General features: G+C 39.9%; 1 protein-coding gene across 2 annotated transcripts in view; it reads right to left on the reverse strand.

Annotated features, from left to right (window-relative positions):
* The window catches only part of OXCT1 (3-oxoacid CoA-transferase 1), a 100,431-nt gene that overhangs the window by 59,957 nt on the left and 12,495 nt on the right, over positions 1-27,979 (reverse strand). For both annotated transcript variants that reach the window (XM_074933080.1, XM_074933079.1), the window contains exons 4-7: positions 22,802-22,937; positions 19,369-19,518; positions 17,679-17,785; positions 12,956-13,016 (exon numbers count right to left, since the gene is read on the reverse strand). In XM_074933080.1, the coding sequence (XP_074789181.1) occupies positions 12,956-13,016; positions 17,679-17,785; positions 19,369-19,518; positions 22,802-22,937 (454 nt within the window). The remainder of the gene's footprint in view (positions 1-12,955; positions 13,017-17,678; positions 17,786-19,368; positions 19,519-22,801; positions 22,938-27,979) is intronic.

Consider the following 27,979-nt stretch of genomic DNA (forward strand, 5'->3'; position numbering starts at 1 on the left):
ATTGCTGGTGGCAAAGGCAAACACAAATCACATAGCCACTCCTAATGCCTTACAGGAGGTGACCAAATACGACAGCATCAAGAATGTGCCGCTGTCTGAGCTAGGAAGTCTGTTTCTCAGCTGGCCTCATCTCAAGATCTTCCAAAAGCTACAGGACTTTTCAAAACACACAATTAAAAAAAAAAAAACCAACCAAAAAACCAAAAATCCCAACAGTGCAAAGCAACAGATATAAAGGTGCATTACAACTTGCCTAGTTCACTTAAAAGAACAAGGGGAACCGTGAAACGTAAGTATAACTTCCACTGCTCTGGAATGCAAATAAGCAAAAATGTTGGCATAAAAATGCAAGTGTCTATTTTGAAGGTACTGTGGGGAAAAAAATTGGTATTTGAAACTATTGTTATTGAGAAAAAAATAGCTTATAAAAAACTAAATGATGGATACATTTGTACTTTTATTTGCAGCTTTTGCTGCTCGGTGTTTGAGAGATCCAGCACTTTGAGAGCCTGGGGAAGCAAAAGTGCTCCTCCTTAGCGTATCGCTTACAGAAACTGGCTACACACCTCACCAATTTTGATCAGGAGTATATCCCGGCTCTCCCTGCTTCTTTCAACAAGAAGGAAAAAACTGAAATAATACATTTGACTTACTGCAAAGTTTGACAAAAAGGGAGAAGAAATATATCTGAATTAAAAAAAAACAACCAACCACCACCTGTTTGAACATGAAGTTATTTTAAGACTTTTTTAGCTATCACTTTCTCCAGCTTCATCACAAGTGGCAAACTGAAGAACTTAGTATGTAATTCATGGGAATATCAATGGAAGTGCATTTCCACACACTGTACTTCCAAGAGTGCAGGTTTTCTATAAAGCAATTAAACATAGTTCTGGTAAAAAATGGAAGACTAGGCGACTTTCAAATAAACACCAGGAAACTGTTTGAGAGACAGAAATAGAAAACTACTCCATGGTCCTCATCCATTCTTTTATCATCTTCTGCATCCTGAAAAATCAGCATGATTTGAAGTCAAGACAGTCCTGGTATCTCAACCATTTACTTCTCTTTAAATCCTCACTTTCTTCACTGAATAATTCTATTCTATAGCATTTGCAGGGAAGGATGCTGCAAGAGAAGTCTAAAATCTGAGCTACCGATTCAAACAATTACTCCGACACTGCAGCTTTTCTAATCTCAATGTTTTGACCACCTGAAAAAATGCATTTGTTTCTTATCATTGGGCAATTACTCGCATTGTGAAATTTTTCTAAGATTTTCAGTTTGAATGTTCAATCTTTCTCATTTTGTACTAGAAAACTCCATCAGAAATGTAATAGCCAGAAAAAGAATTATTGCTTTAAGACATAAATGAATGTATGTATGCATATAAATTCTTTGAGTCATGCCTAAAACTTTCTCTGCATCATCTTTGCAGTGATATAATAATTTGCGATTTCAAATGTAAAGATTGATAAATCATTGATTGACTGATTAATGGATCTTACACACAGAGCAGTGCATAAGAATTATCAATTTATTATACATATTAGCACATACAATGAAAAGTTAAATCTATGGTAATTTAAATTCTATTAATTTTCAAATTCTCGTTATTCAGAATATGAGTACTGTTAATGAAAGGTACTTCAAATGCACAGTATATCAGGCTTTCTACAAACTGTTATTAAAAAACTCTAGATTTAGCATTAGGAGAAAATAGAGGCTTTCCACCATTTTCTCCAGCACATGGACTTCCTGGCAATCTGCAGTATCTACTGATCAACCATGGACTTGCTTTAGTTTGTTCTTTTTGAATGTCACATTTGTTCTTAACATATGTGACAAGGATAAAAGGGTTTCTTTCACTGAATATTATATTCACATCTGCAGTTAACTTCTGAAGCTGAATGCTGAGAAAGCTCATGATATTCATTCAAGAAAGTATCAATTTAGAAAGGAATAAAATTTAAGAGACAGATAAAAACAAATTCAAATCTTCTAGCACAATGTTGCGTGTAGGTTTAACTATCTGAACAGCAGTCAGCAACAATATGATCTGCTATGAATTTTAACCACTTAACATTCACTAATCCAGCAATGAAGTGCCAAATCTGAACCCACATAATTAGAGGTTATATATAAAAGAAATCACAGGAAAAAAAACAAAAACAACCAAACAACCCAAAACCAGCATAGCTAAATTAACTATTAAAGAAGTAGATTCCCCTGAAAATCAGTAACATGTTAACTAAACATAAAAAGAACTCCCTTTTGAACTCCCTTCTAGCCCAGTCTATTCCAGCGCTTCTCAAACCATCTAAGATGGTCTGCACAACAATGTAAAAATATTAGGGGTTTCTGTTCTGTCTTTTAATAAACACTTGCACACACAGAAGCAAGGAATCAAATACAATGAAGGGAAATAAAAACAACAAAAGAGCATCCCAGTCTGGGGCTGGGCTTCTTGTTGGCAAACTAAAATTACTGTGGCAACAGTGTGCAAACACTTCTAGGAGTTGCTTTTCGAAATCAGCACTAGTAGTCCCTGGATTTCAATCCCTACCCTTCTCTGACTTGTTCTTTAACCTTCCATGAATGGCACCAAACTGCTTTTTAACATTGCTGAACATTGAAGCAGAAAAGGCATTAAACACTTCAGCCTTCTTTGTACTCTGCATTAGTAATTTTACTCTCCTCATTGAGCAGTGAAGTATCAATGCCCTTGGTCTCCCAGTCCAATATGTATGTACTCTTAGGAAGATTTCTTGCTACTTTCAAGTCTTATTTTGTACTGGGATGGAGATTTCTGAGTTTGCTTCTATGTGCTTAAGCACTTTCGTCTGTTTGGGTTTTGGAATGCTTAGCCTCAGACATCTGACATCTCATTTTCTGTCATTTTTCTTTTCTGTGTTTGAGATTGCAACAATTGTGATACAGATCAAACTCCTACTGCTTTTCCAATGCTTTCTCCATGCTAGAAGAGTTTATTCTCAAGTTCTTAACACACTCTTCCTGTACTTCAATTCTTCTTAGCTATACCTCCCAGGAGCCTTCATCTATCAAGTCTTTGAGCTCACAAAATGAGACTTCCTAAGAGGCATTCCTGATATTTTGCCGTTTTCCCTTCTGTGTTTTCTAAAGATAATGTACTTGCATTACATGGTTACTGTCTCACAAGTGTTCACTCAAATCTTTCATCTAAGGTTCCTTTGGGAAAGGATATTGTAATGTTTATACTCTGTAACTGGGTTATCTAAATTCAGATCCACAAGCGTTTCTGATTCAAGATTTAGCCAAAACCTAAGCATGCAAATCCAATCATGCAGTCAAAAGTCCTGACTAACCACCTAGATGTTTAAGATGTAAATACTTCCATACCTGTATTTATACTAATAATATATAATACATAATACATATATTTTGCATATATTACACTAAGACATTATGGTAACTAGAATTCTACTGTCATTTGTGCCAAAAGCTGCTGGTAAGGTGGCAGGACTAATCAGCTCAGTGTCCATCCTGTGCCAGATGACATTCTCAGACAAAACATTCCCCCACTGCAGATCCCTGGGACACACACTCAGCAAACATCCCCTAAGCACACACAGAGTCAACACTGAGCAATTAAACAATATTGAAAAAGGCTATAGCAACACAACAGCTTAGTAGTTACAGCATTTGCACAAAAGAACCCCAATTCTGTATTCTTCTTCGCCTCAAATCCTGTTCTGTTGTTTCCCAGAAGCACAGCCTAATGCAAAGTCTGTGCCCATCCCAAATCCAGAACCATTTCCTGTAGCAGGGTTCAGTTTCAAGTTCCATGGCTGGGGCATACAGGTAAGGAAAAAGATTCTTTTAGATTATTTTTCCACTTTAAAGTAGTACTTACAGGCTTTTTACAGTAAACTGTCACTGTGCAAAAACCTTGAAGAATTCCTCAGAACAATGCTACGCATCTGAGGAAAGTTTTGACATTGTTAAAGAATTTGGAGGAACGGACACCAAAAAAAGGTTCATTTTCCAGTTTCCTCAATAAAACACAATGCCATGATTTAGCACAGATAAGAGGATACAAATAGCTTATTTCAGTTTGCTTGTCCCTTAGCGCAGCACAGTTCATTGTACCTGAGATAATGGCGCTCACTGACGTGGCTGTGTTGTTACTAGGCAACCAGAGATAAAACGCAGGGTTTAATGATTTTTATTTAATGCATTTTTATGAGAAAGTACACTCTCTTTTTTCCTCCCCTGGTATTATTTGAGGTGGAAATGCTGTTTACACAGGGAGATATATTTAGCCATCCCATGCAATCTGAACAAGAAAATTATTCAAACTGGATATTCAAACAGCCAGTCAATAAATATTTCTAAACATATTGACCATTACCACTATCAAACACTTACATCATGGCAGTGGCTGAGGAGATCTCAAACCACTTCACCAGGGTCAAGTAGTCAGCAGGTCTCATAGCAGAGAGTAACAGTGGCAAGAAAACAGACAACAGCTTAGGGATGTTTGGGGCTGTTATGGATGTTCATGTACACCTCCACGGCAAACAGCAAGAGCCCAAGCCAGTATCACCCTTCACCTCTCCCACGCTGTCACAACACCCAGACTTGGCAAGGTCACACTATGTTTTTTCCTGTGGCTTTGAGTTGCCTCAATTCTCTGCAAAAAAGAAGCATCATCACCAAAAGCTGTCCCTCCCAGTCGGGTCCTGCTTACAGAAGGCTCTACAGGAAGATGCACATTTTAGGAAGCATCCTACCCTCACAGCCCTTGCCTGAGCAGTCCAGGCACACATCCAGGAGGTCTCCCTGTAACTTCAAGCGGCTACACATTTAATTTCCCATCACAAAATTCAGTGGGTCTGTTGAAGGGTCTGACAGCACTGCTGCCTGATGAATTCAGCAGACTTGTCCTTCATTCAACAGAGAGTGTTTGCCACATACATAAGCCCACACAAGCCCTCAAGTTTCTTCACATGTCAAGCCCTTCCTCTGCACCTTTACAAGGGCTGGTAGCTTGTATATTACCTGTGGCTGCTGAGTTCCTTTTAGATGAGCTGATTTCCAAACTCTCCCATCTTTGCAGTAGCAGCAGAAAAGTGTTTATTAGATCTGAAAATCACCTGAAAGCCTCAGCTGAGGGCATGTGTCAGGGCTCAGGTCCAAACAAAGCTACAGTTCTGACTGCATACTTAACTCCTGCAAGTTCTGCAAGATGAAGTGAGAAGCAGATGAACAGAGAACTTTTTTTTTAAATGCAACACTGTAGAAGAACTAAAAAACAAACTCCTGCATCATTTTGCTTTCACAAATAAAGCCAAACTAACTAATGCTGCCAATACCAGACTCTTTAACATTTTTATCTGCAAAGGTTACCTCCAAGTAACAGGAATCATGGAATTCAGTTGAAAACTTCTTTTTGACCCTTAATATTGGTCACCTTTAAATTGAAGTAGAAATTCCACTAGACTCTGCAGTTGGATCTCTACAGACAGTTATCTGTGCTGAGGTATGCATACTTATTATCATGAATGTTAGAAGGTTCTACTTCCCATCACTTAAATAAGCAAAAGAAATGCATATAGTGGTCCAAAATACTTGTACAGGTTAGTAAACATCTCCTGCATTTCATTAGAAATCTACAATCAATGTTTTGCTGATCCCAGCAAGGGTACTGAACAGCTACTTCTGACCATTTCCATAGTCAAAAGAAACAAGGCTGAGGGTCAGACACTTTCATCTGAAATTTGTTCTAGGGGAATATTAAAAATCAGTAACTCTACACTGTGTACCACAGACATAATTGGTAATGGTACAGACTGACTTCCTCCTTCTTCAGAAACCTTTCCACACACAGTCAGCCTTACTCCTCACAACATAGGGGAGTTTTAAAGCAAGCAATAGCTATGTGGGTCTGTGAGATGGAGTTTTTTTGTCTTCACTCTTACCCTCCACATCCACAAATGCTGTCAAGCTCTTCCGCTTCTGAATTGTTACAAAATTTAAGTGTCTGTCTGTACGTCAACTAAGAGAGTGTAAAATGCCACACTGACATTGGAGAACTTTAATACATTAAAGAAAAAAGTGTCTTTTACTGTGTATGATTGTCAGGAGATTTCACAGCTCCTTGGGTTAATTTAGAAGGACAGGTTAACAAATGCAATTGATTCTGAGTGTACTTCCCACTTTCAGCAAGTTCACAGATATCTTGCAATTGGATTTCTAGTAATTTATATTTCCATTGGTATGGATCTTACTATGCCAATTGCCATTCCATATTTTTATCAATGCTTAGAAACTAAAATAAATCTGTGCAAAGATTGATGAAATAATAAATCCTAGTTACCAAACACAACAGGTAAACTGGATCTGTTCAAACATAACACGTTTCATTAAAAAACAGAAAGACATCTGTGATCAAGAAATACCTGCCATGCTTACAGAATGCATGCTGAAAAACACTGATTACATTCTCCTTGAAGTATGCCAGAAATGGATCAACATGGTGCAGCTAACACTGCAAGAACCCCTTGTATAATGACCCCCAAAGACTACAGGTATGCAAAGAAGGAAGCAGCAGCACCAAAGAATAGCTCTAGTTTTCATGTGACATTAGTGGGAGCAGTGTTACAGTGCTGCAGATGCTTCAGTTGGCCATATTTGTAAAGTATCAGAAAAAAACATAGGGAGAAGGAGATGGTCAGGAAAAGGATAGGAATGCTGAAGAAAATGTTTTACAGATAGAATTATTAAAACCTCAATCTGTTCATCATATCAACAGCACTGAGAAGTCACTCAGTGGGAAGGATATGCCAGCTTCAGAAAGGTTTTTAATCTAGCAGAAGGGAATAAAAGCACTGGATGGAACCTAAAGCCAAGCTATTTAAAGCAAAAAGACATATTTATACCAATGAGGGTGATTAACCACTGGAACATGCACAACCAGAAGGATGGGTTTTCTATTTCTTGTTTTATTTGTATCAAAGCAGGATAACTTTCTGATTAAACCTATCTTTCAAAATTCAAGTTATACACCGATTGAAAGTACTTACTGAACTTAATAATGATATAAGCAAATGGCCTACAACCCACCCTTCTAATGTAAAGCTTAACAAAATAAGTTCTGTTGCTGAAAAAAGAGATTGCTTCTAAAGGACTGGATAAAACTGCCTTTAGACAGTTACGTTTATGTTATGTATGCATAAATAACCCATTAGAGTAGCTACAAGAACAACTCTCCTCTTCTGTGTATTTATAGCATTCATTTAAAAAAAAAAAAAATTAGCAACCCAAAAATCAGAAACACAGAGGGATATGCCTCTAATTTTTGCTAGTTACCTGCCTCAGCTTGGTGCTTTTTTCTAGACAAGCAGATGTTGGTAGCCTAAGTCTGGTTGCGTAACAGGTACAAAGCTTCACATTCAAAATTGGGATGGGAGTGCCAGACTGAGAAACTACAGTCTTGCAAATCCAGAACAATCACTGTATGACTCTGAAATCAAGCCTGATCTGTAGCTAGTTTGATAGAAAGGAGCAGGAATAGCTTCAAATCTGTACTTCTACGTGTCTGCTTAAATTCAGTTAAATGGCCACTGTGTGAAAAACAGAAACAGAGCTGGGAACAGATACCAGAATGCAGAAATCCCTGCTGCCAAGACAGTATGTGAATTACTAGTCTACACAAACTTCTTTCTGCTCCCTGTAAGTGGGACTGAGAATTTCACCCTTCAGCCTTGAACAACATAAAATAAGGAGCCAAGCAAAACTCTTTTCAGCTATCTCAGTTTCCTAGTGATTAGTTTGAGACATCAGATGTACTAGATGCCATATTGAGATACGCCCTTCCAATTCCCTGGGTTTGAACTCTGAAATCCAAACACAACATTCTGAATTCTGCTTTGGAAGAAAGACACTTAAGCCAACGAGGCACTGCATTTGGCTCAAATTTTCTATTTGTTCTAAATCTCTGCTTATGCTTCTGCACCCATTAATTTGTCTGTAAAGAATTAGAGTTGTAAACTAACAATGTACCATCTTGCAAAAAGCTTGTCAGTTTTTAAATGCTATTGAAAAAGCAACAAGACTCATGGTGGACACAGTTCACAGCAGATCTACTAAAGACTGTTAAGTGGAATTAGAACAAGAAGGATCTCACATAATTGCTGCTCACTGACAAGAAAATTCTACCCTATCATATGTGGATAGAAGAGCAGAAAGAGAGAATGAGATGGAATGTAGGTGGAAGGCTCTGATCTACTTAAATTCTCTAAACGCCAGACTGAACAAAGTATGAAGGGCAAGTGACTAGAAGAAAAGGGAATAATGAAAGATTCTTTATTTCATTTTTAAATGGAAAAATATTTTAAACCTTTCTTGAAAACCAACCGTGAAAATTCATGGACTGTTGCTGTACTGTAAGTCATGTGACAAATTCTATGGTGTTTTTTGAAATAGTTCTGTATAACACAAAAAAAATAACTCAAGTTTCAAAATATATTATCTGGAGATGTTTAGGTAATGAATATATTTTCCAGGTAAGATTTTACAAAAAAAACCCCCAAAAGCCCAAACAAAACCCAAACTTCAAACAAAACCCAAAGACCCTGAAGAAACACAAACCACTTTCATGTACAATTTACTACAAATAGTCTAGAGGGATTTGTCTTGATTTTACTGTCAAACCATATTTAGTTTTTATTAGGCATATAAAAGGTGTGATATAAAAGGTTTATTATGCATACCAGAGTGTGATGAAAAAGCTAACAGACTCTATCTTTTAGATATTGCTATGGCTTAGGAACTCTCCAATCACCAATGTACTTCCAGTGTTGGCTGCTCCATGTTTTTAAACATTATCATTTTAGAGAACAAGGAAAAATGACAGAAAGATTCGAATAAACCTACATCATCTAGTCTATCCTCTTTCTCAAGGCGTAATCAAATGTCCGCTTCTCATTCTGGACTGATATTTATGTAATTTATTACATTTTGGAGACCACAAATGTGATAGCTCCACAATTTACCAAATCTAACTTGTTATATACTTATTATCACTAAATTTTGCATAAGGTCTTATGTGAACCTTCTTAAGCACAGCCTAAGCCTACTGTTTATTCTTTCATCCACATATTATTTTATTTAACAAATTATTTTATTTAACAAAAGGACAGGCAGGGGAGAGGAGGAGGGGATGTCACCCTCTATCTATGTCAGTGACCAGCTGGAGTGCATGGAGCTCTGCCTGGGGATGGATGAGGAGCTGACCATGAGTTTATGGGTCAGGATTAAAGGAAAGGCAGGGACAGGAGACATTAGAGTGGGGGTCTGCTACAGGCAACCTGACCAGGAAGACAGAGCAGATGATGTCCCCTGTAGACAGGCAGGAGCAGCCTCATGTTCACAGGCCCTGGTCCTCATGGGGGACTTCAACCACCCCGATTTCCTGTTGGAGGGGCAACACAACAGGGCATAAGCAATCCAGAAGGTTCCTGGGATGCATTAATGATAAATTCCTTCTCCAAGTGGTAGAGGAGCCAACGAAGAGAGGTGCTATGCTGGACCTTGTTCTCACCAAAAAGGAGGGGCTGGTGGGGAGTGTGAAGCTCAAGAGCAGCCTTGGCTGCAGTGACCATGAAATGGTGGAGTTCAAGTTCCTTGGGGTGGTGAGGAGGGAGCACAGCGAGCTCGTTACCCTGGACTCCAGGAGAGCAGACTTTGGCCTCTTGAGGGATCTGCTCGACAGAGTAGCATGGGGTAAAAGCCCTGGAGGGAAGAGCAGCCCATGAAAGGTGGTTGATATTCAAGGATCACCTCCTCCAAGTTTAGGAGCAAGGCATGCCGACAAAGAGGAAGCCAGGCAAGAACACCAGGAGACCTGCATGGATGAACCAGGAGCTCTTGGACAAGCTCAAACACAAAAAGAAGCCTACAGAGGGCGGAAGCAAGGACAGGTAGCCTGGAAGGAATAAAGAGAAACTGTCTGAGCAGCCAGGGGATCAGATTAGGAAGGCCAAAGCCCTGTTTGAACTTAATCTGGTCAGGGACATCAAGGGCAACAAGACAAGCTTTTATAGGTACTTTGGTGATGAAAGGAAGACTAGGGAAAATGTGGGCCATCTTGAGAAGGAAGCAGGAGACCTGGTTGCCCAGGGTACAGAGAAGGCTGAGGTACTCGGTGATTTTTTTGCCTCAGTTTTATCTGGCAAGGGCTCCAGCCACACTGTCCAAGTTGCAGAAGACAAATGTGGGGACTGGGAGAGTGAAGAACTGCCCACTGTAGGAGAAGATCAGGTTTGAGACCGTCTGAGGAACCAGAAGGTGCACAAGTCCATGGACCTGATGAGATGCATCTGTGGGTCCTGAAGCAACTGGCAGATGAAGTGGTGCGAGAGATGACTTGTAAAAACAGGACCTGAAAGAAACAGGCCTGCAAGAAACAAGCACTGAGAAAAACAGCCTGAGAAAAAGGTCAGCAGGGGGAGTGGAGGCACTTTGAGCTAAGGAATGTCTCAAACGCTTGCAAGTAATGAAACTATAGTCACAGGGTGGATAGTGTGGAGGTTGCAGCTGATAAGGCTGCCCGAATACCACAGGATGCAGCTGGAGCGGGGAGCCATGTGAAGACAGGGCAGCCCTGCTCTGGTGCACCTGGTCAAATTCCAAGGTACCTTTGCTTCAATATCCATGAAATGCGTATTAATGTTAACATCCTTGAATATGTTAATGAAGACTAACTGATCATGCTAATTACATCATCCCATGAAACACCTTAGCTCTCCAAATACATGGGATGCATAGGTATGTGGGTCGACCTAGGGACAGACCCCAGGAAAGTATGTATAAACGGAGGGGGGCAAGGGTCGGGGGAAGCCAAACAGTGAACTGAAGCGAAGATGACGGATGCTTCCTGGAGCACTCACTAGAGGGATCGATGCAGGAACCCAGACTGGTGATGTCTGTTCCTCTATTCTCTCCATCTCCCTCCTTTCCTTTTTCCCCTTTTCCTTCACTGCCATTAAGATATGAAAGGCATATTGTATCGCTTGCCACAACTCATTATATACTTAGCCAATTATCATGTATCCAATTAGTACATTGTGGGAAGTCAATAAATGGTTGGACTTTGAGACTTGTCTCACCATTGTCCACTCTGTTGGGGATTTATGAATCTGAGTCACTTGTCTCCCTCATCTGAGCGGGACGTGACAAGTGTCTAAGCCACTATCCATCATATCTGAGAAGTCATGGCAGTCCAGTGAAGGTCCCCCTGACAGGAAAAGGGGAAACATAACCCCATTTTTAAAAAGGAATTTAAGAGAAGACCCAGGGAACTACAGGCCAGCCAGTCGCACCTCTGTGCCCAGCAAGATCATGGACCTGATCGCCCTGGAATCTACGCTAAGGCACATGGAAAATAAGGAGGTGATTGGTGACAGCCAACATGGCTTCACTAAGGGCAAATCGAGCCTGATGAGTCTGGTGGCCTTCTATGATGGGGTTACAGTGTTGGTGGGCAAGGGAAGAGCAACTGATGTCATCTACCTGGACTTTGCAAAGCATTTGACACTCTCCCACATGACATCCTTGTCTCTAAATTGGAGAGACATGGGTTTCACAAATGGACCACTCAGTGAATAAGGAACCGGCTGGATGGTTGAACTCAAAGAGTTACAGGCAACAGCTCGATGTCCAAGTGGAGAGCAGTGACAAGTGGTGTTCCTCAGGGGTCAGTGTGGGGACTGGCACTGTTTAACATCTTGGTTGGAGACATGGACAGTGGGATCGAGTGCACCCTCAGCAAGTTTGCTGATGACACCAAGCTGTGTGGTGCGGTCAGTGTGCTGGAGGGAAGGGATGTGCCATCCAGAGGGACCTGGACAGGCTGGAGAGGTGGGCCTGTGCAAACTTCATGGAGTTCAACAAGGCCAAGTGCAAGGTCCTGCACATGGGTCAGGGCAATCCCTGGCACAAATACAGGCTGGGGGATGAGTGGATTGAGAGAAGCCCTGAGGAGAGAAATTCGAGGTACTGGCAGATGGAAAACTGACTATCAGCCAGCAATGTGTGCTCACAAACCAGAAAGCCAACCTTATCCTGGGCTGCATCAAGAAAAGCGTGGCTAGCAGGTTGAGGGAGCGGATTCTCCTCCTCTGCTCTGCTCTCATGAGACCCCGCCTGCAGTGCTGTGTCCAGCTCTGGGGCCCCCAACATACAGAGGACACGGACCTGTCCAGCAAGTCCAGAGGAGGCCACAAAGATGATGAGGGTGCTGGAGCACCTCCCCTATTAGGACAAGCTGAGAGAGTTGGGGTTGTTCAGCCTGGAGAAGAGAAGGCTCCAGGGGACCTTATAGGGGACTTCCTGTACCTGGAGGGCACCTACAGAAAAGATGGGGAGGGACTCTTTATCAGGGAGTGGAGTGATAGGACAAGGGGTGATGGTTTTAAACTGAAGGAGAGTATATTTGTATTACATACAAGGAAGAAAATCTTCACTGTGAGGGTGGTGAGGCACTGGAACAGGCTGCCCAGAGAAGCTGTGGCTGCCCCCTCCCTGAAAGTGTGCAAGACCAGGTTGGATGGGGCTTTGGGCAACCTGGTCTACTAGAAGGGGTTGGAACTAGATGTTCTTTAAGGTCCCTTCCAACCAAACTATTCTACGATTCCATGAGATTTGAGGGCTGTAGCCTTTCAGAGGCTGGTCACAGTAAACATCAAGTCCTGGCCAGGATTACAACAGTAATAAACTGAGGAATCATGGTGAACTAACCACTAAAACATAGCATTAGGAGTAGGCAATCCAAGGAGTTTAGACCACTGTCTCTGACATGAAATCCCCCAGTAAGTCAAGAGAAGAGGAACTCTGTCCCTAGAATACCATGCAAAACAAAGGGGTTTCTTGATTGTAGAGGTAAAGAGCTTACTATGTTTCAGTTCCTTACCTCTACCACAGTTGTCTGGGCAGCTTTACACATAGGTTGATTGAAGTTTCTTGCAGTTTTCCTGCGAAAGAGAAGAAAATTAATAAATATTAAAAGCTGTAATAGTACAAGGAAAGACTTTTCAGAGATAGGCTACAGGTATGTCTGTAATACAAACACCACAAATAGCTAGAGGATTAATAAAAAAAAAAAAGGAGGAAGTAAAAAGTATTACGTAATTGTGTAAGATGTCTATGAAATTAAGTATCTTGCTACATTAGAAAATATTTACTACAGCTCTTTTGACTTTTAACCAGCACACTGTTCAACTGAAATTGAGTATGCTACTGATATCTTCATTTATTAGATCCAAGAGCAGCAGCAGCAATCTGGGCTTTGTACAATGTACCTTCCCATTATTTCACTGCACAAAGAATAAAATTAATCTCCACAGGGGGCCCAGTTACAGGTCCTAACAGCCTCTCAAGTCCCACATATGCCTTCATAATTCAGACTAGGACTTGGGATAGCACTTTGCATAGTAGTCAATTTAATCTAGTTCTCTTGATTAAAAAAGCTATGCCAGTTCTGGCACTCACTGCAAGACTCTGGCATTCATCCTAATGATTCCTGCACAGTATTTCTGTAACAAGGAAGAACTACCTCTAGGGAATAAAAGTAATACATGACATGTATACCATGCTGGGATCTGCACTGAGATCCTAGTAGGTACAGGGAAAAACAACGAACCTTTGTCAGCCCCTCTCTATATTTTTCAGAAAGCATATAAAACTGTGCAGCATAATATTTAAGAGAAATTGTGTATATTTTAGTGGGGTTCCACTGATGGATTGTCATTTTTCTCTTTGTAGATTTCTTGAAATTTCCTCATCAAAATGCATGAAACTAGGGTTTAAAACAAGTGAAAACTTCCTTTCCCCCTTTTCCCTTTTCACAGAAGCATTTTTTTTCTGACCATCCTCATTTCCCAATGCCTTTTCCTCTTTCCTTTGCCCTTCAGCGCAATGACCTTGCCTAGTGGTATGGCCATACTGAACTTTGGGATGCTGCCGCCACCTCGTGGCTTTGGGGGAGGTTGAGAATTGACATGGTCAAATCTTAAAACTACCACGCAGTTTCAACAGGATTTCTAGTGCAGAGATCTACAGAATCAAAGCTATTCGCAATGACACATAACTTGGGGAAATACTGTTTTACTGGAAATACACAGCAGCTGTGAAGGTACAGTATCTTTTGTCCATGGGTCTCCTCTGTGGCTGTATAAACACAAAAGGATGTAAGAAGAGGAAACCAAAAAAACCCCAACCAACCCTTGAATTTATATCCTTCTCTTAGTGAACAAATACAATACTAGCTGCCAGTGATTTAGGTAAAACTACCCTGCACTAGGTAGAGTATAAAATGAGGAGAAAACCAGAGTTACAAAAGCTGAATTAAAATAACAGGAGAACGGATATAGACAGGGGAAGGCAGATGGTGAAACAAAGAATTCAGTATTTCTTCCCAAGCGACTACTTTTCTGAGCCAAAGACTTTCTCAAGATCGTAGGTCTGCCAGTAAAAGAAACTGATATAAAATTATTTTTACATAGGGGAAAAAGTTACAAGAAAACATTTCAATGACAAATTATTAAGAGTTAAAGGGCTTGATTGTGACCCTATTAATAAAAGCTTATGCAATTTAGAATGTTCTTGGGTTGGTAAAGTTTTTTCAAAAGCAGCAGTCTTTTATAAGATCAAAGGTCTTATTTCTAAAGAACACATTATACAGAAGAAGAAAAACCAGAAACTCTACGCTTATTTTCCAGCACAGAATAATGTTCAGGTTTTTGGAGTATGAAATGCAGAAACTAGCTAGCTAAGTCTGCCTTTTTATTTTTAGATAGTTTTCTGGACATCTCGACTCAGCAATGTCTGCAAAGTCCACTGTTCCAGCAATGGATTCCTAGACTAACCCAAAGGTTTTGCAACAGCTTTTGTCCCAAAGGAAAAAGGTAGCAAACTAGCTTACAGTGGACTAAACCAATGATCTACATCCACTATGGACCTAATGGTGCAGAGATGAAGGGACACCTCAGATATAAACTGAATTTATGTATTGCAGAACCACTTGAAGCGTGAACCTGACATGACTGTCTGTGATAGCAGGGGCCCTGACTCAGGTTGTCCCTTCAGCACCTCTGTTCCTTTGTCAAGAGCATACTTTCATCGGCACCAAACCACACCTCCACTTGTAAACTGGAAGTATATTGGGCTAGAACAACTCCAAAGCAGATGGTACCAGATGAAACGGGAGGGGATCCAAAGGAGGTAGAATGTCCACAAAAGCAGTGGCACTCCCTGCTGTTGTCCCTAATAAGCAAAGCTGCAAAGAAGCTTAAGACCTGGAGACACTCTGTTCTACTAAATAGAACTAGTACCTGCATCAGACTAACAAAGCTAAAGGCCCATATACACACCCTTTCAGCTATCACAGGAACATGGTGGGATTACTTCATTATGGTCGAGGAAGTCTTGGATTATTTGTCTTAGTAATGGTGCAGCAATTTTTGCTAAGAATTATCATCTACTGGGCCCGATACAGGTCTTGTTAGGCAAAAGCTGTGGTGCAGGACAGTCCACTCAGCATAAAGATGCCTGGAAGGAAAGCAGACATGGCATGCTGTATGGAACAAAAGAGCTACGTGACATGAAGTATCATGTAGAAAACCTTGTTTAAAAAAATGCCTTCTAAAGGAGCTGGTGCCATTCTGGATTCCCAAGAAAATAGTATAGCTTCATGTATGAAAACAGGCAAAAAAACTCATGCTGGCCTGTCGTCCAAATAAGTCTACCTAAAGTACATCCTTCAAATTTAAAAAAGCTCTTAGCTTGACGGTCTGGCAGACACTTACTCCATTCTTATTGGCTCCACAGATACCAGAGTCATGGGATACACACTATAAATAGTACCACACTGCCATGAAAGCAGTGGCAGATGTGAGTAAACACAGAGCCTATGTCTATACAGGCTATGCAAAATATTTCAGCAAACAAAAACAGAAGTCATATTAAAACAGTACAGAGGCGTCCCACTGGCAGTCAATACATACTCAGTATGTTGCATGATGTCAAAAATACATTTTCCTTTTCATCAGTCCTGTAGATCACAGAGATATTGCTGTTACATTTGAATGTACAACAGTTTCCTCCTCTGATCCCTCCCATAGGCTATGAGATGAGCCCATGTTTCTCTGTTCTAGGCCATCAGGTAATCTGCACCTCATCTAAAGCCAGAAAAGGTCACTGCTGATTATGAGCAAATTCTTTTAAGCTAGAAATACTCTACATGAAATAAGATACTGGATGATGATGTTTCCATTTTTGATTAGTTACACTTGAAAGAAGGACTCAAGATTTTTAGGTCTCCACTCCAGATGGAAGTAGTATCTGGTATCAACTGTACTGTGTGAATGTGAGAGACATATGAAGACTTCTGAAAGGAACAGAAGGGAGAGGAAAAGCCATAAAGAGAGACCAACAGGCCATAAAGGGGGGGAGAATGCAACCAGTCTGTTTCTGTGGAGAATGAAAGAATTTTTCTGAGTGAGTGAGCATCACTACATAGATACGGGGTAAAAGCACAGACAATAGAGGCTTAAGGTCAAACAAAGACAAGCGCAAGGGTGAAGACTGTTTCCTGTATTCCGTGTCCCAAAGTCTAAGGAAAGGAGTTTAGCAGCCATCAAATTCATGTGCACACACAGGAAAGTTCAGTTTTCAATCAGAAACCATCATGTCTTGCCAGTGGGCAAGCCAGGATGTCAAGAGTTGAGTAAAATAAAAACTTCTTTTTTAATTTTCAAGTATTTTTATTTAATATTATTATTATTATTTCCATAAGTTACATAGATAAAAATTTATGTGAATATATGCATAAATATATAAAGAAAAACATTATCAGTATTATTTTATCCACATATTTTTCAGTTGCTTTTTCAACTCCTTGTTTAATGTATACAAATACAGACTGCATCATTCAACATCTTCTTGTAGTAACCTGCAGCTGATTACCATAACACTTACCTTTTCATCTGATAGCCATAAAACAAACAAATGAAAACCAGATGTTAAAGATAAGCAAACCTCTCCTGCTTCAGTTCAGGACATACCAGACCACAAATATAGCAACTCAAATAAATGATGTTATCTCTAGTACAACGCCCAAACTTTTTACTACAAAAGTATTTCATATGATACTTCTTTCTACGCCAGCGAGATCAAATTGACTTGACATACTTTTCTGGGGACAGAATCAAGTTTTCGCATCACTGACTGGCCAGGAGACTGAATCAGCTCCCTTCTCTTCTGATATGTATGAACCATCACTTCTTGGGTCAGCCTTCAATTGCACAAGGAAAAGGACCCAAACTAACATGAAAATTGAACCAAACAGAATGACACTACATCTCTCCACAGTCATCATAATGACTTCGGTCTGCCATGTCTCATTTTTAACTACCAATGTTTTATTTCACAGCTATGTTTGAATTCTCAAAAGTCATTAAAAAAAGCAATTATACTTTGTTTTTTATAGCAGTGTAATCTGACAGTAGGGAAAGGCAATACGAAAGAAAGTGAAATCAAGAAAACATTATTTTGCCATCAGACAGAAGACAGGATTCTCCTCTCTTTCATTATCTAAACCATTAAAGAATCTTTTCCCACTGGCAAACAAATCATACCTGAAAATTATGTTTCCTGCACGATCAGCCTTCCATGCCTTCACAAGAGCAAAGTCTCCTGTAATCGACTTCTCCAGAATAAAGTGACGGCCATCAAACTCTCTCACCTACGGAGAAAAGAACTGAATAAATCAGAGAAGCACAGAAAGGCTGTAAACCCCAGTTTTATCATAGTGTCACTATTTAATAAAACAGAACGAGAATCAGATCCATATTCCTGCTGCTCCATCTACCGGAAATAGACATGTTTTTTCCTGCACATCTACCAATTAACCAAAAACTGAAATGCTAAAGCAGAACTGTTGAAAAAGATCATCATCACTGTCCACCACCAGAAACTCCAAATCTAAACCAAAGATGATTTGAGACAGAGTACTCAAATCACATCATCTGAGAGGCTGAATTTAATTTGGTTTTCTCCACATTTATGATCAAAATCTATAATGATATTGTGCCTGAAGACGGAACATGTAAGTGACAAACAGCTAGTACTTTAATCCTATATAGAAACATGAAACAGCACTTCTCTTAATGTCAAAGGCTAGAGTATACATAAATACTATTTGAGAGTATTTAAAATTTCTGGGAGGGGAAGGAATTATTGACAAAAGTGTATCAGAAGTCAGTTTTTCAGTCTGTAAAAGGAGATCTGAGCTTTTATGAAATGACACTTGCATTTGAAATGGATTTGGAGAATGGATTTCATCAAATCATGCTAGTCATGTTATTAGCCTCCCAAAAGACTGAGGGGAGTGAGAGAGACTTTTCCACAAATCTTAAAAGTAGAAGAAAAGCGTTGTCAAAATTATAAGCTATTTTATAAACAAAACATTCCTTCAAAAGGTAAAACATCATAATGACATATTCAGTAAGAAAATTAAGAGAAAAAAAGACTAAGTTAATGATTAGATACTGAAAATAGCCATGTATAAAATACACGGAAACCATGGCAGGGGAAATTAACTTTACCCCAGAGATGTTATTGAGGTAGAATTTAATCCCATTTGCAACCTAATGGGAGCAGAGATCATCAGGGTCCATCCATTTCTTCAAGTACAATTATGGCAATGAAATCTCTCTCCTTCTCCAAATTCTACATCCAACTTGAGTATGAAGCCCTCATTTCTCACTCGGAAGCCACACTTTTTATTTCTTTGCAATTTCAGATACTCAGACTAAATTGCATTTCAACTGCTGACAAACGCATTTCCTAAAAGTTTGTGTCAACTGAGCTCTTCCCTCTTTAACTGGAAAATGTCCCATCTCTTCTAATGCTAAAGCTTTTATGTACAGCTGCAGGGCTGCTTACTCCATACCACAGTATTTATGAAGCACCTGCCCCACTAATAGGAGGTTGTTCTCAATCCGTACTGTGCACTTCAGTGGCCTGGTTTTGTTGTAATACACAGTAAATCTGCTCAGAAAGCTGTCAAGTGAAGAGTACTCAGCGGCTTGGACCAGTTCTTGATACTACGTCACCCTAAAGCTGTAAAAACTTTTCTAACACATCACATAGGACAAAACTAAGCAGTGAGAGAAAAACTAATGTGTCTGGTGCCACAGATATCCTGTTAATTCAACATAGCAAGGTTAAACTTGGTCACGAGGTGTTTAAACTACTATCTTAGAAATAGGTAAGAAATTCAGTTTTCAATGCAGAAGGCTTCCTAATAACAAACTGATGTCTTACCTCTCTTGGCTGGCTGGCAATGGCAATGGTGCCATCTGTGTTGTATTTGATAGGCGCACCCCCTTCCTGCACCAGCGTCCCATAGCCAGTACTGGTGTAAAATGCTGGAATTCCTGCTCCTCCTGCTCTGATACGTTCAGCAAGAGTACCCTATGGGAAAACATATTTAACTAGTCATTTGGGAACAACAAAGCAAATTTTGATGAATGGCTTCCATGAACTTATTTTTAAATCCTGTCATCTGGAGATTTTCTTTCTGAACTCAGCTATTTCTCCCTCCCATTTTAGCTCTACTTTGTGGGACTAGTACTGGATATGACAAGAAATGCTTCACACATGGCCATAAATTGCTCAAGAGCATTACACAACTCCCTGTCAACTCCCAAGCCCCAGCACATTGCTGTGCCGACTCTCCTTCAGCTTGTTTCCCAGTCCACTACTCTGCGAAAAGTACAGAGGTTTTTTTTCTCCTTCCCACCTGGCTACATATACTAGGTTTTTCTTTTATAACAGTCCTACATATTTATGTTTCATTTTCTAACATTTTAAGAAAAACTTCATACCCTACTCCAAGTTGAAACAGCCATGCAGTAGAAGATTGAGAAAGGAAGAGGGAGTCCAGTGATCTGGGTTGCCCATGCAAAGAATACCAAGACGTTGACAAAACAGCATTTCTACTCTATTTGACCACTCCATCTGCACTCTGTTCTGTGTTCAGCTGTACCATGGATATTAACATCCCAAATTCCTCCTCACTTAATTACAGATTTATGGCCAAAGATATGTCTGCCTGTTTTTCATTAGTGTCCTTTCTCTCTCTCTTATTTTTTTTTTTTTTTTTTTAAAATATTTTTCTGTATTCAAAGCAAGACAAGACCATAATGGACAATTATCTAGCTTGATGGCCTCCAAACCCTAGGCTGCATTTTACCCACTTATCCTGCAAGAAACACAATGACTTCTGGTAAGTTTACAAAATGGTGGCAAGAATCAGATGTGAATCAGATGCAATAATACAAAGTCCTGTGTTCCAAGCAGCATTTCAAGACCCCTCCCTTACTGTGTTAACAACAACACAACAGTTCCCTATTTTGCCTAAAGTCATACAAACTTGAAGAGCATTTCCAAAAGACAAAAATATTTCAAATTCCTCTATCTCTTAGGAAGTCATTAATTCACCTTACTGTTTACTATTGCACAGTATTTTCATGCTGGACCTACAGAGCTTGTCTGTGCAGTCCACTAAGCCAATTACGTGTCAAAGCAGTTCAAGGTTTTCTAGATGAAAGCACTGAACATTAAGTAGAAAGAAGGAAAAAATGACTTTTTAAACATGAGAAGTGGCAAATGCCTCGATATTTCCATGTCAGCTGACTGGGTATAAAAAGAGTTTTTCTGCCCATCTCTGGATTCTAAGAGACATTACTAAGAGAGGGAGCCCAAGATGCTCTCTTCCAAAAAACTTATGGCTGGTGCTTTTCCCAGAGACTTAAATCAATAGCTGTTTAAAGCCCAAAGATGATATGTCACCTTTGGAAATGCAACACGCTAACATGCTGTAGGCTTTAGAGTAGTTAATTTCACAAAACTCAATGTCAACATAATGTAACTGATATTCAGAATTTTAGGATCTCATTGCATTAAGATCTGGGCAGCTTGGCAGTGCTAAATAATTAAAACTATGGTGCTAACAAGTAAAGCTGTAAATATTGGCTCATAACACTGTGCAGAGATTAATTTAGTTAAGATTTAATGAACAAGCCCAAAAGAGTTTTCACAATAAACTGAAATATCCTAATTTGATTCCTACCCACTAGATGGCAGACACTGCACATGCAACATCCGTAAGAGCACATGAAAGCTGCCACTAATACTGGAATTCAGCAACTCCTTGACTTTTTTCCCCTTATATGGGCCACAATATTGAGCCTGCATCATGTGTTTTTCTACAGTCTGGGAGGAACGACAAAAAAAAAGCTAACAGCATATTGGGCCATCTTGTTTAGACCATGCTTTTGCCAAGAAAGGTTGGATAAGATGATCTTTGAGGTCCCTTCCAACCTGATATTCTACAATTCTATGAAAATCAAACATTGCAAAATAAAATACACACACACATATATATATATATATATATATACACTTAAAATGAATATAATGTAACAAGCCATAAGAGGAATTCACACATAATGACCATTAAGTTCTGCAACATACCAGTTGGAGCATACAGCCCATGAGCCTAAAATGGTATACTGCGTTTGCATGGCAGGGTTTTGGTAGGGGAGGGCTACAAGAGGGGCTACAGAGATGGCTTCTGTGAGCAGCTACTAGAAGCCTCCCTTATGTTCAGGGAAGCCAGTGTCAACTGGCACCAAGATGGACTCGCCACTGGCCAAGGCTGAGCCTATCAGTAATGGCAGTAGTGCCTCTGTGGCAACGTATTTAAGAAGGGGGAAAAACACCACAACCTGCATAACACCAGCAGAAGTCAGAAGAGTGAGAAGTGAGAATGTGTGAGAGAAACAACTCTGCAGACACCAAGGGCCCAAAAGAAGGAGGTGGAGGAGGTGCTCCAGGTGCCAGAGTGGATATTCCCCTGCTGCCCATGATGAGGCAGGCCATGCCCCTGCAGGCCATGGAAGTCCATGGTGGAGCAGCCCATGGAGAAACCCACACTGGAGCAGGTGGATGACCAAAGGAGGCTGTGACCCTGTGGGAAGCCCACACCAGAGCAGGCTCCCAGTAGGACCTGTGGACCTCTGCAGAGAGGAGCCCACACTGGAGCAGGTTTGCTGGCAGGACTTGTGACCCCGTGGGGGACCCACACTGGAGCAGCCTGTGCCTGAAGGACTGCACCCTGAGGGAGAGACTCACACTGGAGCAGTGGAAGGGTGTGAGGAGTCCTCCCCCTGAGGAGGAAGGAGCAGCAGAAACAACGGGTGATGAACTGACAACAACCCCCATCCCCTGTGCCACTGCCATGGAGGAGGTAGAGAAATTGGGAGTAAAGTTAAGCCCAGGAATAAGGCAGGGGTGGGGGGAAGGTGGTCTTTCAAAGGCTTGATTTTATTTCTCATTATCCTACTCTGATTTCACTGGTAATAAGTTAAACTAATTTTCCAAAGGTGAGTCTGTTTTGTCCATGACAGTAATCAGTGAGTGATTTCTCCTTCTCATTATCTGGACCCACAAGCATTTAATTGTATTTTCTCTCTCCTGTCCAGCTGAGGAGGGGAGTTATAGAGCAGCTTTGGAGGGCACCTGGCATCCAGCCAGGGTCAATCCACCACAGATGGCAAATTCCATGTGTCTTTACTGCACACTTGCACACAGGCAAAACATTTGGATTGCAAAATAATTTTAAAAGAGCACTTAAGCATTATTTTACCAGTATTTTAGATGAAATCAATGGCCTCCTAGAGACACTCCTTACCTGAGGTGTAAGCTCAACTTCAAGCTCACCAGATAAATACTGGCGTTCAAATTCAGCGTTCTCTCCAACATATGATGACACCATGCGTTTTATCTGCTTACTCTGAAGTAGAAGACCAAGTCCAAAATTGTCAACACTGTGTAGAAAAAGCCAGATAATAATCGGCATTTAGAACAGAGTTTTGTTGTATTCAAAGCACTTAATAAACTTTAATGACTTAGATAGAAAAAAATTATCATCTCCCCCAACTTTAGACATAAGGAATTGGAGACAAAAGTAAAATTCCAGCTTTCAAGGGCAAACATCAAGGCTACAATTAAAATTTAGGAGTCTAGTGCTCAGACCTCATTTCCTCCAAGGCACTGAATACATGCAAAACTTCCTTTTTAAGACATTTTACAGGTAACAGCTACAAATACCAGCCTAACAAGTGGTGTTGTTTTACATTATCTGCTCATTTAAAAAGCCTTACTAATTAACAAAAAGTCACACATGGCACAACCTGGCTTTGAGCGAACAAAGACATGATCCAGAAGCACCTCACAAAAAGTGATGTATATCTGCAACTAGTTGTCTCAATCCAGTATGATGTAATTATCCACAAAATGGCTTCAGATTTCAGGATAAGAAATATTGAAGAATATTAAAATAATCCTTTAAGAAGCCAAACCAGTATCCAGCATTCTGCAATTCACATACACATGTGGTTACAATATATGCATCCTATTGAAAACATCACTCCTGAGGAGCTCCAAAAAGGTTGTCTGTACTTTCTAAGTCTATCGATTGCTTTAATGAAATATATCCCTTTCCTATGCAAATCTCACTCTTTTGGTATTCTTACACCACCACGTTTGCCATACTGCTTCCTTCTCTAGGTAGTCAGAAATGAACTGTCTTTCCACTAATGATCAGATGAAGAAAGTAATGTATCATACTGCTTTCCCTCTATTCTTTCTCTTTACACTGTACCCAAATTATCAGTAAGTGTATCCCCTAACCCTGGCTTTATAAGCTATGGTGATGGGGATAAAAAGAATGTAAAGTATATATAAGTACGGTAATACAAATCTATACTCCCCCCACAAAAAAATACTACTATCTTACTCAAAAAAGGGAAAAAAACCCAACTTAAAAATCAAGATATGATGCTGAGTGAGCCAAGAAGTATTTGTTTTGCACAATAAATAAATGTAGATGAGAGGAGATAACCACTGAGTCACAGCCAAACCTCACTTAATGGATGTTACTACTCCATCACATTAGGATCCATGTCAGACTCCAGCTGGGACCTCCTGGCATCCTTTCAAAAGGCCAGATTCAAAAAGCTACTACTATACAGTATCCATTTTCAAGTACTAAAGCGGAAATGATGAACCCACTTTTACAACAGCACCACTGTCCTCTTCCTTGCCAGCCCCAATGTGCCATAGCACATGCTGCAGTGCTACATGTGAAGGGAGAGGGGCTGAGCAGAGCATTGCTGGCACCAGCTCTTCACCTACCACAATACTCACAACAGCTGCATGGACAGACATGCAGTCAGAAAGACTGCTCAACTGCATGCCTAATGAGGACTATTTTAAGGTTAGGACTATTTTAAGAAGATACCCCAGTTCTATGCATACTCAGGCATTTTGGAAACTGCATGAGAGGAAGTGAAACAAGCTTCTCTGATCTAGTTCTCTGAATTTATACTCTAGATGTTAAGAACTTGACTTATTGTAAAAGTTTGCTCCACTCTCCAACTCTGACCTACTAAAAAAAATTAAAAATCTAATTCTGATGCAACCTTTTAAGTGTTGTAGTGCCAGAGCCTTGAGAATAAAATGTGTTCTGCCTGGAAACAACCTGTATTTCTCACTCTCCATAGGAAAAAATTCCACCAGTTTTAAACTAAAAGAGCTTGGAACAGAATAGAAAGAGGAGTCCTGTGGGCAAAGGAAGGGATTAAAAAAAGAATAAAAGTACAAATGCCACAATTTCCTGTATAGGATCACTCAAAGCAGGATAATCCCATCTCACAACCCCCTCTGAGGGAAAATCCCTCTCAAAACCATCAGATCCTGACCTCTCATTTTAAAAGGTAATAAACAAATGTAACAGACCAGCCAATATCTAATGGCAGTTTAATGGATTTGTATAACTAGAGTATTGTGTAGTTAAAGTACTGGAGTTAAACAAAACTGTGCAGTGCTTTGTAGTGCAAGAACAAGCAGGGGCAGCTTGAGCTGCTTTCAAACCAGGGTTTGATACTTCTGTGTATCACTCAGGTGGTTGGCACTGCTCTTACCATTTCAAAACTTGAAGGCTATCAAATAGAAACAGGGAGACACAAGATTTCTGCATGCAGACACCAGAATTCTGAGTAAGCATTCACATGAGAAAGGGATGTCAACAGAAGGTCAAGAGCAGATTTGTAATGGTTAAAGCTATTTCTGCCTCATTTCATCAAGATCTATAATCCTTCCTCTTACAGCCTCAGAAGCAGCTACTGGAGCACATTGTCCTTAACAGGATTTTGCATACTGTCCTGCAGAATCGCATGCAGGATCCCATACAGGTACACTTGGCTCCCTTATCTACTACAGTCATGTATCTTCTCTCAAACAAAACTTAGTAGTTACAAAGTTCCCTATAGAAACTATATAGAAAGTTGCATAAAATTTATTCTGTCACACTCATCCCAAACTGTACTTCACTTCTTAAGTCACTCTTTCTCCTCACCTCAAAAGCAGTCAATTTATTCAAAAATAAAATTGCAGTGAGGATCAGTCACTGAGCACACAGATCATACAACCTTATTTCCCTAGCACAATGAGAAGAGGAATTTCACCTTCAGGAAGTCATGCACCAGGAGGCTCTGCCTGTCTGATAACACAAAATTACTTTAATTCCCTGGTGCATTTCAACTTCAGAGCAGCATCAGAAAATCCAATTGCTGTTACTGATCTTATATATTTATTTTAAATGTAAATTTCTTAAAAGAAATATAGTGCTACACATCTTTTTTAAGGATTCAATCTCCATTCATGTTTCCAGCTAAAATAACCCTTTTGCTCTCTACACACATCAGTCCTTTCATCTCACTCCAAAAAGTCATTTGGAACATCTCAGACTATTTTATATTTTCTATGTTTTTTTCTTATATTTGAATGTCCTAAGAAACCAACATTTCACACCGCAGTGAAAATGCTGTTCTCACTCCTCTTCACCGTTTGCTTTTTACCTGACATCTCTATCCCAGAATAAAAATAAAACCCAATTTCTGATTTAGGGAAATTTCTTTCAATATAACGTTTTTATGGCAATTGTTAGTTACTTGTACTTCCTTTCCATCTTTTGCTGCTTTCTTGGTTGTTTTAGGTGCAAAAGTTTCTTTGAACTTCTCAGCTTAAATTATGTTTATGCTGAAAATGTTACCCCTAAAGTATCTGTCTTGCAGGCAATGCCCTTCCTAACAAATAGTAACAATAATAATAATAATTAAAAAAAAAAGATTCTTCACTGAGGGCATCAAAAGAATACATCCTGTGTATCTATTTCAAAAGCTTAACACAGTCCTTTAATAATTTAAACAAAGGTGAGTGCAATAAAAATATGTTGCCCTAGATAGGAAGGAAAACGGTGTGGTGGAAGTTGATATAGCTGTTACGTGTGTTGTCAGAAGAGAGAAAGTACACACTAATGATAGACAGAGAATGCATTCTTTTGCCCTCAAACTTGTTAAGATTTCTAAAAGTTTCCCCATGCTGTATTAGGGTGAAATATGAATCAACAGAATACATGAAACACATACAGGAAAACAGATCTAATGTGGCACTCATCAAGAACATATGTTACCCAAGCTCCCCATTCTACTGATGCATACAAGAAACATTAAGGCAGCCTCATTGTTTAGCAACACATTCCTCCTATTGTTTTGTCCTCTCAGACCTATGAAACCTTCCTGTCAAAAACTAATGTCTGCCTAATAAAAAAAATTAGCCAACAATGACTCCCAGCCAGATCTAGACCACATATCTCAAGTATACTGGAATTAGTCAAAATGACATGTTACACTCCAGATAAATGGTAATTTGCAGCTCCGACCTCTCTCTTCAGTGGCTCAAGCAAAATACATTCTACAGCATTACAGGGAAGAGATTACTCACATTTCCAATCTGCTAAAAGCTTCCCACACAAACAAGCCCTACACAGCCTGATGAAGTAGGGAATAAAAATCTGCATTCTAACACAGAAAAAACAGGAGACTTGGAATGTCACACTGCTCTGGCAAGAGACTTAAGATGGCTTTTAGGGTTTTTTTGAGTAAAAGGAGATAATTACATTCTCCTCTCTCTCTGCCTTTCTAGACATTTGTAGGTGTCTAAGAAAAGAGGGGGGAGTGTGGTCAGGACAGACTGGCTGCTCTTACTGGGAACACTGGAAAACAATGGTGAGCAGCATCAATTAGCATAAGGGCTTCATTCTACATCTCTTAGTGAGAAATCCTCCTCTATACTTGTTTTTCAGAGATCCTCCAGAACCTGCAGTGCATATTCCTGAGAGACACCACTGAGACCAGAAGTCACTGCTTATGAAAGATTAACATGAATATTTGAGTTTTGAGAAGTTAAAACATGATGGCTAAAGAGGAGCTAACATGAGGCCCTACCTGACCTTTTCGTCCATAATTTGGGGATTGGAAGGATGGGAGGGTAACTGTATCACCCTTAAAGACTACAGATTGAGAAAGAAAAGCATATAGTAAAAATCCTGGGGTAAGACTCAACCGCAGGCAGAAACTAGAGTCTCCTGCAACTTGCTGTAAAAAAGCATATTTATGGTTGGTCCTAATCCTGGAGAATGCATTACGTAAAGACACTAGTCAGCTTCTGGAGATAGACAAGCAATCTCTCTAGGCAGTTGGCACGTCCAAGTGTCACACAACTCTGTATGAAACTTGGTAACAAATGGACCTGTTCCAGAGCAATAAATTTTCCTGGCAAGAGGCTAGGAGTAGAATAAGAAACACTTTCCTCTATCATTCTCCACTTAAAAGAGGCTTCATCTTGACTGTTTTACTTTGTAACATCAGCTTTTCATCTTAACAAGGACCTGCTCCAAGTTACATGCAAACATCTCCCAGTAGGTCCACACTTCTTAGGGAAGCCCAGACGTGGTTCCCATCTAAAA

Source organism: Athene noctua, chromosome Z, assembly GCF_965140245.1.
Source record: "Athene noctua chromosome Z, bAthNoc1.hap1.1, whole genome shotgun sequence".
Taxonomy (NCBI): domain Eukaryota; kingdom Metazoa; phylum Chordata; class Aves; order Strigiformes; family Strigidae; genus Athene; species Athene noctua.